Raw genomic sequence first — 13,578 nt, 5'->3', positions numbered from 1 at the left:
ATCCATTGTCATGTGACTGAGACTCCACGATATAAAGTACACACACACACACACACACACACACACACACACACACACACAAGGAATAAGACTGGATAATGAAGTTTATAAACACTCTCCCTAGGGGCAGGGCCTGCCACACAGCTTTTGTTGTTGGGTGAAGCATGGACAGTGCAATTGATGAAATTTTCTGACTTTCAGGACTGGAGTTCAGTTTATTTATTATTATTTTTTTAAGCAGCCCCTAATTGTACTCACAATACTGTAAAGGTAAATGTAAAGTTCCCTGTGCAAATTGCACCATGCCATGAAGGCACACATTTTTAGATCTCGACCATTTTTGGAGGTACGCGTAATGTGATAAGCACTATGAACCAGCTGCCTTTACCCCTCTCAAGCTTGCATTCTGATACCAAGGAGATATGTGAACCCCAGAGCAGCTTCATGCAGGAACATGGCTGGAAAATTATGACCTTAGATTACCGACCCCGGGAATCGAATCCAAGTCCCTTGCATGGCAGTCAGATACCCTACTAACTTCATGATGCTGGGTTAACACCTACATTTTGGAGCTCCCACCAGAAATTGAACCTGAGGTTGCTTGCATCAATGGCAAGAGAGCTAACAATTTGGCTATGCAGGAGCTCTGTCTAATATTACTAAACTGGCTGCACATTAACAACAAATTCCTATTGTAAGGTATGGCTTACCTGAACGGAAAATTTAGTTTGGCAATGGATCAAGAAAGAAAGCAATAGGATGGCTGTTGAATGTGTCTCCATTTCACTCGTCTTGATAGCAGTCTCCAAAAAATTAACAAAACCCCTGTGGTTTGAGTAGCTTATTAGTGCTGAAATAGATATGTAAACCCAAAAATAATAAAAGCTAGGAAATGAACATTTACTTGAAAGTATAGCTAAAATATAGAAGTAATAATACAAGAAATATCTTTCAAAATGGAATAAATCTTCTTGTGACACACAATTGAATATACTGATTATATTATGGATATCATAAGGAATTTATTCACTCAGGGAATCAACCAGTGAGTAAAAAGGTCAGGGAATTTTGAAAGTGCATCAAAAAACCTGGAAAAGTTTGAGAAAGTCCAGTGCTTCTTATAGTTTCCAGGAATTGGAAATTAAAATAAATTTAACTTCATTTCGCATCTCAGCTTCTCAATAAAAATATTTTTATACTTTATATTTGTTTCAATCTCTGCCTCACTGGCAATGATTGTACCCTGCATATATGCATAAAAAACTGTAAATTTCAATAAAATTATAAATGCAAGTTAATTTGTACCTTGCAATGGTAATAGGATGTTTCTAATAGAAGTTACAAAAGTGACAAATAATAGAATAAAGAAGACATGAATAGATAACATGGGGGCTAGAAAGGGTGCAAACGAAACTTGCACATGTAGTCCACAATTCTGGTTAATTATGCAGTGGCAATTATTTACCTAGGTATAATGCTACAATTCACACGTAATTCAGACATTCCACATGATAATGAAACCAAGCCCATACAGTAGTGTATGCTGGTTCTAACGAGTGGGTAATCTCCGACCCTTGATCCTCAAACTCCAAAAGTTTCCATGCAATTTATGTCAGGATCCATATCGGATTTATGAATATTGTGTGGGAATATTTCTCTTATTGCTGCTACCACAATCAATTAATTCTCATTATTGCAGTTTAATATACATGTAGAATTTCAAATAATAAAACAAGACTATTATAAAGCTATAAAACACAACCTGTGAAATATAAAATGAAAGATGTGCACTAGTGAAATTAAGACCCTCAATATTAATTTAAGTGCAAAATTCAACTTACCCCCGGACCGTGTGAAAGATTAAGGAAGTTATGTGACTTTTTAATTTTTCATGTTTGGCACAAGCGTTGCAAAGATTGTTTAGATTACAGTATCCGCCATGCGTCCATACATTCTTTTTAGCCCCGAAAAGTAAGCACGGCCAACAAAAAAGCTTATTAACACTTGTACTTCCTGTCAACCATGGTGTTTTGTCATAATTTGCTTGCAAAAAATGCCTTACATATTCCCGATTTATGTCTTTGTATATAGAAGTAAGTTGAAGTGATGGCACTGGCCTACCTGTTTTTACAATTTGCAATTTCTCCTGAAAAGATCTTGTTCCAAAAGGTTTTACCAGCAAATCTTCTATCACATCCATTATCCTTTAATACAGCACTATCACGACAAACACTAACACCTAAATAAATAATAAGCACCAAGCATAGCACAAAACCAATGACCACACGTATTCAGTTTCACGCGCCAAACTTCTGTTTTTGTGTTCCTGGCTGAGAATGAAATTCCCTATGAATGATAAAAAAAATTCCCTCTCCGAGCTCGAAATTCTCTGCGATGACATGTCTTAAAAGTTCGAATCGTTGCAGGCCCGAGCCAGAATTTTATTTCGGGGTGGGGGTGGGGAGGGTACTCATCCCTTATTACCAGTGGCCACATAAAGTTGAAAAAGTGGGTGTAGAAGTCCTGATGATGAATCTCAGATAATTACAACGTATTATGCAAGGTGTTTAATCCTGCTAATGAAGTAAAATTAATTACCACTATACACTTTTTAAATTAGATATATGTAGGATTTCGGGGAGGGGGGTTTCAGCCCCCCGAGTCCTCCACCTGGCTACGTGCCTGGTGTGTTTGTTCCTTATATGTTTAATTCGTTCATCTTCATCGCTATTAATCTAAGGAGGCAGAATAGCAACTTGAATTAACTAATATATATATATATAATTTATTTCTGATATCTTTCCCTTTAAAAAATATTCAGTTCCATGAAAGAAGTACTCTCGCTGCTTTTGAAGATTAGAGAGAAGAAACAATCACTATCTTTGTAAATACAAGAATGGGGGAGTCAGCATATAGGTGCTTTAATTGCTTAAGCTTTGAATTTTAATTTAGTTTGCTTCATCTTCAATATTTAAGCTTTTGATAAATTTCTGTTCAAGTAACAGAAATCAGCAAGACACAAGCAAATGTAAAGTGAAAATTAGCCTAGAATTGGTTTGTCCTTATTCATATTTTCCTGTTCTTCGCACTCTATGGGGGATGTTTTCCCTGTTTCCCTTACAGAAGGCAATTTTTGAACCCAAAATTCCCGTTCCTGAGAAATTTCCCTGCCATAAAAAACACAGCTTCTATGTTTAGCGACAACACAAAAACCTTCAGGAGAGAATTGCAGAGGAGGGTTGTAGGGTTGCCAGCGGAGGGAACTGCAAAGGCTCTGGGGTTGGAAAGTGCGATCGGTGGACTCTCAACGGAAGGAGGTTACCCTGGCCAAGGAATCACCGTGCCTGAGAAGCAGTGTTTCCTTCCCCCCTCTTTCCTCTCTCCTCCCTCCTTGCCAAGGGTTGTAAAGGAAGATAGTAGAATCTCACCCTGACGTCATTGCACCGGCTGGAGAAAGGTTCCCAGACATTGTCAGCGGCAAATGGTTGGAAGCATTCGCGCGCTGGAAGCAAAGAAATGTATATTTTTCTGGGTCATCTGTGATTACCTAGATCACCCAGAGTATACGCCGCTGAGCCCATATATGCATTTTACAAAGACATTCCAATGTAAAAATAATAAGATAGTTGATTCAATTAAAACTTAAGCAAACAATATCTGTATTAAGGATAAAGGTCTGATAACTTACTTCTCATGTCTTGTAGATCGACAGACACAACAAGAAACTGAAATGCTTGTTGCAGTCCTGCAGTGAAAAATGCTGGTGGCATATTCTTATGTTCAGACAACATGTTTGCAAGTAAATAAGATCCATAAGCAACTGTTGAAACATTTGGTTGAGATGGAATGAAGGCAGATGTTAACTGGAGAATCCTTGAAAGATTTGAATCTGCTAACAAACAAAGATTAATCTTTATTAGTGCAGGTTTAAGACAAACAATTTCTACTTAAAATTGCAAATAAGAGCATAACTTATGCATTGGGTCAACATAAAACAATCATATATGTAAAAGTAGTCAGAGTGTGATGCTGATCACACCATCCCTACAAATGGCTGAGATTGTGAATATGCACGGTCCAACTTACACATCCCTCCATATTCCTTCCCTCTTGAAGGTATTATGATGCCTAAATGATACCATATAACTGAGAAAGTGTTGTGTATTTTTTATTTGCATAAATAACTTGAACTATTGTTTACATTTGGCCTCACAATAGATTATGTATATATCAGAAAACAAACCTATCCATTCTTTAGTTTACAGTACATTGGGCCAACAAAGTAAAACCATATGTTGGGCCAACATAGTAAAATCATACGTTGGGCCAACGTAGTAAAACCATATGTTGGCCCAACCTAAAAACCACATGTTGGCCCAATGTTGGAACCACGGCCAAAATTACCGTTGGCCAACAGTATGTTTTTGCATTGGGTCAACTATTGGCCAACCATTTTCAGTATGGTTGGCCCATCCACTTTTGGTTACTTGGGGATGGTGGCGAATAGCAAGTGGTACTTTCTCCAGTATTGTCTAAAATAAAGTAACTCTAAGGTCATTTCATCAATGGGCATACTCAATGAGGGCCATACCTCCACACCATTCATAGTATGGTGTAATGTACTGGGGATAGCTTTACGTCTGAAGGGGAGTGATAGTTGTATGCCCACTTAATTAATTGATAATAGTAACAGTAAATAACTGAGTGTGATGGTTTATTTTCCCATATTAATTAAGAGGCTATAATTTTTCAGCATCAAAGAGAACCTATACATATCTACTATTTTGCTAACTTATTATCTATTTTTCCTTAAAGGTTCGCATAAATATAGTAAATATTAAACATACTATAAGTCACTACCTACATGTGGCTTAACAGGATCTTTTCAAATTCTGATATTTTGGACACGTTGCCAGATCAGTGTGGCCACTTATGTACCATGATAAAATTCAAGTACAATTCCAGGTTTTTAAGGCGAACTTTCCAAAAATTGAAGGGTACAAACAGATGTTTTCTCTATTTCAACCTTACACAATACTGCATCTCACATCCCACACACATACACACACAAATATACTAACAATATAAAGGGTCTCTGTGATTCCATCGTTATCAGCTCATGCTACTTGTTGTTAGGAGGACTGCATTCATAAAAACAAACTTAACTATTTGAAGATGAACTCCATGTGGTGGTGTTTCATTGAATTATTCATTTTTTCTTGTACGATTTACCATTCAGAACACCAGATTATATAACTTACTGCCAGAAAACAAATAACTCTTTGAATCGATTCGAAAACTTAAACTTTCACACACTTACTGACAAGTGAAACGGATGCGTTACATGGCCTGCCACTGTTTCTCTCGGTAATCACATGTTTATGCACGTTTTCCGCCATCATAGTGTGAGACCTTTTGATTTCTACCACTTGGCAGTGCCACCGTACATTGGCTGCGTTGAATGCAGTCTGCTTTTCAGCATTGACCGCCACTGATCGTTATCAAAAAATTCTAATTCAATTTAATTAAGTGATCTTCTGTCTGTCAGATAGATTGTTCTGCAAAGGACACTAACAAAGCAGACGAATTAAGAGAATTCTGTTTTATTTTCTACTCAGCTTTTATTTCCTTCCTCAAAAACAATAAAAACTAAACTGTGAAAAACTTGTATCAGGGTATTTATAAATATGCATAAGTTCAATGGGATTTGGTTTCATAGAAGTTGCAACTTTTTGCACCTGTGGAGAAAAATGCACTCAGAATTCATGCATATGCCAATAATTGAAGCATAATTCCTGGAATTTAAGGAAGTCCCAGTGAATAGCCACCCTGCAAATCCTCCCTCAGGGTTGTCAAAAAAAATAATTGAAAAATACAGAATGAAATTGGTTAAAAGGATAAGAAACGTGGGATTAAAAACTACACTGTGGCCATCAGCTGTCTTGCATAAAAGATGCATATCACTATTTACAGTTGTGCAGCACTGGTCCCGCTTTAATGATGCATACTCGTTTCTTCCTTAGTGGCAACTTCCCATTCTTCTCTTCTTCTACAACATCAGGTAATAACTCTCTGTTGCAGATAAAACTGGTGCTCTGTTCTCACAAATTCTTTTGGTTTTGAGCACTTCTCTTCCTAACTATTTTTTTCTTATATTCTTCAATTAAATGATTCGTCAATAGCATTGTTTACTCAAGCTGCTTCTGGAGTGCTTGATCACTTTTTGATGCTCACTACATCTCTCATTGAAACTGTTCCCTGTTTTTCCTATATAACTTTTCTCGCATGAGTTACATTAAATTTCGAACATGCTTGGGTAATCATTCAAATACTTGTTTTCCAGATGTTTACCAAATAAACTTCCTATACTATGATGTGGTTTGAGCACTGGCATTGTCCCACAATTATAAAATTCCCTTCGTATTTCAACATATTAACTATTGAAAGGCACGCTGATATATTTTTATTTTATTTATTGTGTTTTTCTTTATATCTGAATCTGTCTTTCTATTAGCTTCAATATTTTTCTCTGCTTCAGTTCAAGTTTCGGAACATGTAAGTGGTGACTTATGTTTTGTCATAATAATGATTTATGGTTAGTATTAAACTTCTCAGGATGGTTTGTTTAAATGGCAAAAGAGTGAACTCCACTTACTATAAAAGTCATTGTTGACTAATTGTGAACATTGTCCCATCTGACCCTATTCTTAATCTGAGTATGGTTTGACTTGAGGTGTGTATGTGTAGAGGATTTATTATGAAAGTTTGTGCGCATGTGGTATTCTTTTGTTCTAGCCCAATTACTAGTGTTTTGTTTCCAGTACACTTAGAAATCTTCCACTAGCTCTGTACAAAATATAATACATTATATTACATTACGGTCTAGCCTCGCCTGATTTTTTTGCTGTTGCTGTTTTACCTGTGTGGAATCGTCTCTGCCAGTGCTACCACAATGGGAGCAATGGTAGAGCAATGGTGCAGTATGCCAGAGACCCGGGCTTGAGTCCTGGTTGAACCTGCATTCTTTGCTGAAATTTTCTATGTAGTGCATCTCCTGGGTGTGCCTAATCTTCAATCTCAAATATATGTATAACTAAACTAAACACAATTAAACATATTTGTAACTTCCTTCAAGATCTAACAAGTATTTTAAACCATTCCTAATGATACCTAAAGTGGATAGTGAAACAGACAATTATACTTACAACAGCCACCATGGCTTTTTCCTCCAATGTTGTACTTCTGCAGAATGTATGGTAACACATCCCACAGAACATCAGTCAAAGCCTCACTTCCTATCTTTCTCTCTGAATTTATCACACACCAGAAAGCACCAATTGCACTTTCAACTATCTCTTCATTGCCTTGTTGCATAATATCCTAGATTAAAAAAAAGAAACGAGATTATGAAAGTGTTTCCTTCTCTAATTATGAACAATAAATAATTTGAATAAGTTTTAATTGTTGCCTTTGAACCATACAGTAAATATGTTTTGTAGCTTTTTATACATTTTCCTACACTTAACTTGTAAGTACAATCAGCTTTATCAATAGAATTTTCAATGTCCTCTGAAAAAGGGGGAGGAGATGTCAAGTTTTTTCATTTTTGAGGTTGTCACACTTGTATTTGCTTTGCTATGTTTTGATAGAGAAAGAGGATTGGCATTGGGCAAGGTTTTACTGCTAACCTTCATGAACTCTCCTTAAAGGCAAAACATGAGGGTCACACAGCACTCACTTGTTAAGGGTACTGCACTGAATGGTCATGATTAGGGATGTACTCAGAAAAAATAAAATCTAAAAAATATAAATCTAATATCTAAAAAATCATGTTTAATTCTTTACTGGTGATGATGGGTGTAGCTGAGAGGTAGAGAGAGTGTGTGTAGGGCAGTGGCGTCACCAGAAAATTTTTCTTGGGGTGGGCTCAAGGGAGGTTAAAAAATTTTTAGGTGGGCTCTGGTTCGGTGGTCATGGCCAGGGCCGGCCCTGGGAATTTTTCAAGGTGGAGTGACGTTCCATGCCTCCCCCCCCCCCCAATCAACGTTGTTCTCTACGAGAGCATTCTTGTTCGTGACTTAAATTCGTACCTATAATGCAATTATTACAAATATTTTGTGTGCAATTTTCATTAGTGTTAATAATTCGGCATATAAATTTCCTGTGTTTTGTAAAAAAATTAATATTATAAAAATAAAGAGAAATAAGCTTTCATCGGTTAAAGAAAAGCTTCTCTATGCTTTTACAAGACAAACAAAGCATGTAAACATAATAATGGGAAAATTATATTTAGTCACAGTTACCGGAATACTAAAAAGAATTCTCGAATAACCATTTTGAACAGATTCATTCAATAAATTTTCCCTATTTTTGTAGGTTTACTCATTGTTTTTACATGTGTTAAAAGTTTAATTTCATCGTGTTGGTGCACGTAATCATTTTTCGCATGTTAATGTAAAGAAACAAACCTAATGGAGAATCTAGAAATGTTCTCCACTTTGGAAGTGAAACTGAGTTATGTTAGTCAATTGTTAAGACTGCTTTGTGTGCTTTATACTATTTACAAGCTTGTTACTTTGCGTTATCTAAATAATATATATATATCATGTTTTCATTCTATTTAAGTGGGCAGACAGGTGGGCTAGAACCCACCCTCCCCACCCAGTGACGATGCCCCTGGTGTAGGGTGGCCAACATGGGTCTCACTTCATGCACATACCTTTGACAGCAGACGGGCGACCAGGTCCTATTCCTCTGAGTACACATCGGATAATCCTCACACCAGTCTCACAACCATAATAATGATGATTGAATGATCTCAGACTTCCCTGGTCGTCCCTTTTTAAGCATTGTGAAATGGTGGTTCATCAGCAAATTTCTGCATTAGTGTCTGTCTATTGCAACTTCTCGGCACATGGCTGGCACACTCAAAATGCAGCCAAAGCGGAAGGATTATGGTGTCGATTAATTCTCTCTCTGGCCATTCACTGCATTCCATCATGTTAGTATTGTGGAATCTTTAAAAATACTGCATTAATGGTGAAAGTAAGGGGAGTGCATGAATTAAACTATTTGCTCTGGGGAGCAGGGGTAGGGAAGCTAAGAAATTTTATAGATATTTGATCCTGTTTTCGAATCCTAGTGAAATTATATTCAGTTGTTTTATATTTGAAGGAATTTAGAAAAAAGAAATTTGTAGGAAATGGTCTTTTGAGAAAACCATGTAAGTGACCACTTGTTTTAAAGTGACACCTTATATAGTGGACTATCGATTTTTATGTGTCCATATAGCCGGCCACCGTGGCAGAGTGGTTAGCACACCATGCTATGATGACAGAAGTCCCGGGTTTAAATCCTGGCTTGGGCATGGATGTTTGTGAGTGTCCATTCATCAATTTCATCATATCATCACTCATCCTCATCTTAGCAAATTGGCCAAAAGTGGCACAAGAAGCGAATTAAATTAAAACCAATTCAATTCATTCGATTATGTGTCTATATTTTCGATTTACTTACAAGTGCTGCAGTAGCTCAGTCATTAGGGCATCTGATTATCATGCAAGAGACCCAGGTTTGATCCCCAGCAGGGGAGAACTAGGATTTTTTCCACCTGTTCAAGCGACTCTGGCACCCATGCAGTGTCGTACAAAGTGGGTACCTTGAGGAAACTGGGGAGTAAAAGAAGCCAGAGGCATGGTGCTGATCACATCACCCACACCTTCGGCTGTGATCAAGAAAGTGTGGGGCCCTAACTCCACACCCCCTATATGCCTTCATGGCATGGTGCATAGCAGCACAGGGGAGCACTTTACCTTTCATACTTTAAATTTTTATTAGTCACCTGCAGCTGGGAAAATGCATAAATGAAGATTCAGTGTATATCTTTCTCCAGACAGCTAAAATGAAGTTATTTCTTTTTTCTTTAATGTGACAATTCAAAGAGAAATTTCATAGAGAGCAATGGGTAACTTAGCACTTAATGTTTCTTCTTTGATGCCAAGGAATTTGGATTTGATTTCTGCTGATATCTACTGAGTTTTATCATCAATTGGTGGGTGGATTCTTCAAATTGAGCCAGCCTCCATGGGAGAGTGGTTAGCATGGTGAACTACGATGACAGGGATCCTGGGTTCGAATCCAGGCCTGGGCATCGGTGTTAATTTTGAGTATCCCTTCATCAGTTTCATCATATCATCCCTCATCCTCATCTTCGAAATTAGCCAAAACTGGCACAAATGTGATGCAGAGAAATTCAAATCAATTAATCAATCAATACTTCAAATTGAAGAGTTTTCTGATGTAGAAATTAAGAATGAATTTTAATTTCTATTGGAATTTGTTTTTGTCTTAAGTTTAATGCACAGATTGGATAATTAGGACTGAACCTACAGTTAAAAGTGGAATTGAATCACTATGTGCCTTCTCTGGTAAATGCACCCGGGACCCTTCGTTGTAGTCAGAGGATCCCAGGTGCGACAATGTAACCACTATGCCATCAGGGAGGCAGGCCATTTAGAATGAAAAGATAAAAGGTATGCTTTAACCTAACAGGACATGTATCACAGACAAGTTTTAATAGTTGTAGTTCTATTATAACACTGGTCAACACACATTTTCTGGCATAAGGTTTTCCAATGGTTTTAAGGTAACTTTGGGGTGCTGATTCCAAATCTGATCTCAGATTTGCTCTATCACATCTCATTTGTATGCTATTGGCAAATCCCATTTTCATTGATTTTACCCGGAATTGACCGGTGGTCACTATCACATCAGGTTTCTGAGATATCAAATATTGCATTTTCAATAAAAAAAACAGCACATTTATGATCATATATGAAGAGCTAAACAGATATGCAGATGAGAATAAGATAAGATACAATATACAATAATAACGAAACAAACATTTAATGAGCCGTAGCACAGTTGTGACTGCATATAAATCCAAGTGAAGGCATATTACCATGTAAATATTGAAATGTGAAGATAAGAAAATGAAATGAAATGAAATGTGAAGAGAAGTAAATTATGTACAAAGGTACTTTGACTGTAGCATCTGCAGAAACGACCTCTTCTTTGACGATCTTCGGTGTTCAGCTTCTGGAATGTCTCTCATCAAGGACCAGCAGTATCTGCCATCATGTTGGAGTCCCATCAGCCTTGGTAACGTTCTTCCATAACTTTAATGTCTTGATGAAAGTGTTCACCTTGCTCTTCGCTCAAATGACCCAAGTTCTCTGGATCAAGAGCTTCGACGAATTGCTTCATTAATCCAAGTTTTATGTGCAGTGGGGGAAATACAATTTTATTCCTATCAACAAAAGGCTCATTCTTGATGTTCTTGTCACCAGGCGTCACACTGATTCTTGGTGGCCAGGTCCTTTTAACCCAGTGTTCTAATGTAGCCCTACTGTCCCAGTAGCACAGGAAACAAGGGTATTTGGTGTGACCTCCTTGTTGCCCCAGCAGAAAATTAACCATTTTCAAATCAACACAAATTACCTATCCATAAACAAGATATTCCAATCTATCCAGAATTGTCTTGATGTTTGCATACTTTTCTTTCATTCGTACAGAGTGTCCTATTGGGATTGAACCATATATATTTCTGTTGTGCAGTAACACACATTTCAAACTCCTTTTACTACTGTCAATAAAAAGGTCTCCATTCACTTGAATCATATGTAGGCAGTCCCATATTCAGAAGAAGCCCTTCAACATCATTACAATAAACAAGTTGACCGTCTGAATGGAAGTACTTTAGCAGTGCTGCTTCTCTGTTTCGATAAAAGGAGACACTAGTGCCAGGTCTGAGTAGTCCTTTCTCTTTCAGCCTGGAAGCCAACACTTCAGCAGACTGCTTCGGCAAATACAAATCTCTTACCAGATCATTCAATTCAGGCTGACTAAACAGAGAAATTCGATCAGAATCTGCAACAGATGGCGTATATTCTGTCAGAGCATCATCCTCATCATCTGTAGAAGCAGGTGAAGTGAGGATTTCAACATCAATCTCTGGTAGCTCAGTAAATACAGTCACATATATTTCCTCAGAGTGTTCAACTGGTCGTCTCGCAGATGGGATATCTGGGTATTGTAAGTGGTGTTTGTTCGTCTTATTGAAACCTTGTACATTGACAAGGCAGAAGTAGCAGTCATCCAAATGATTTGTTGGTTCTCTCCAAACCATTAGCACACCAAACTTCAGCTTAGCGTTCTTTCCTTTAGACAATGATCGCAAAGTTTCAACACAGGTCTTGCACACTTTGTGGGGAGCCCAATTTTTGTCTTGGTCTCCCAGTCGTACCTTAAAGTAGGCAAGATACACCTTCTTGAGAAAGGTATTGATGTTGTGCCTTTGATCCCTCAAAGTGAAGCTGTCACAGATGTAGCAGAAGATATCTGCGTCATTACGGCAAGTTCTTCTTCCGAATGTTGTAGCCATTCTTAGATCACGACCTGCAGATGAAAAATATGACATAAATGTTGATGTCTACATAAAAGCATATTATAAACACACTATCCCACAAATACAACGCCATCTTTTATCACTAAAGCACTCACTGACTTGCAACAACTAGTAATCATAAGTGACCACCGGTCAATTCTGGGTAAAATCAATGAAAATGGGATTTGCTATTTGCATACAAATGAGATGTGATAGAGCAAATCTGAGATCAGATTTGGAATCAGCACACTGAAATTAGTCTAAAACAGTTGGAAAAGTCCATGCCAGAAATTTTTTTTTTTTTGTTGACCAGTGTAATTTTTATTACCTTTCAAATGAAAAATCTAGTTCAAATGAACTGTAATAAAAATACTAAGTTCACTGTACTGGTGAATTACTAAAAAATTGAATGATAAAATAACACTACCAGTAGACAAAGTCTTGCATCTGAATTACCAACTAGTAAATCAGTGAGGTAAAAGCTGGGTTTGTTTCCATTTTCTTCTTCAAGCCAAAAATGCATCTGAAAAAAAAGTAAGAACATTATCAAGATGAATTCAAGTTGAATGCATATTGAAATTTACATTTTCCATTTCCTAATAGCTGGGCAAAGGAAAAATTATGTAGCATAACCTACATGAATATGCATATATACACATCACACATACAAGAAATAGTTAACAGCATTTTATTAATTAATCCTCCTACATACCAAATATTTGAATATCCCAACAATATGAATAGTATCTCCTGCACAGAAAATAATAAAGATTTAAATATAGCATGAGATAATGAAAAGACAAAGGATAGCCCTATAGACAATGTAAATATTATTAGGCAAATTTACATTAAGAACATAGTGCATTAATCAATGTTGCCAGCCTCTGTGGTGGAGTGTTTAGCACAGCATGCTAAATCATTGCCTGGGCATGGATGTTCTTTGCGAGTGTCCATTCATCAATTTCATCACACATCCTCATCTTCGCAATTAGCCAAAGGTGGCAGATAAACGAAGCAAAATAAAACCAAATCAAATCAATAATCAATCTCAATTCACATTCTCAAGTTCAGCCATTTCTTTATCGCCATGGCCCACCAAGGTAGCCATCTATTTGAGGAACACTTTATGGAGG

General features: G+C 37.1%; 1 protein-coding gene across 1 annotated transcript in view; it reads right to left on the bottom strand.

Annotated features, from left to right (window-relative positions):
* LOC145999204 (meiosis inhibitor protein 1-like) overlaps positions 1–13,578 on the bottom strand; it is a 242,625-nt gene that overhangs the window by 18,708 nt on the left and 210,339 nt on the right. Inside the window, exons 16-19 of the mRNA XM_083136137.1 lie at positions 12,873–12,968; positions 7,206–7,380; positions 3,689–3,892; positions 711–850 (exon numbers count right to left, since the gene is read on the bottom strand). Of these exons, the coding sequence (XP_082992263.1) occupies positions 711–850; positions 3,689–3,892; positions 7,206–7,380; positions 12,873–12,968 (615 nt within the window). The remainder of the gene's footprint in view (positions 1–710; positions 851–3,688; positions 3,893–7,205; positions 7,381–12,872; positions 12,969–13,578) is intronic.

Source organism: Lepisma saccharinum, chromosome 15 (genome assembly GCF_977018435.1).
Source record: "Lepisma saccharinum chromosome 15, izLepSacc3.1, whole genome shotgun sequence".
NCBI lineage: Eukaryota > Metazoa > Arthropoda > Insecta > Zygentoma > Lepismatidae > Lepisma > Lepisma saccharinum.
Note: the sequence above shows the minus strand (reverse complement) of the source record. Positions and strands in the feature narration are given on the sequence as shown.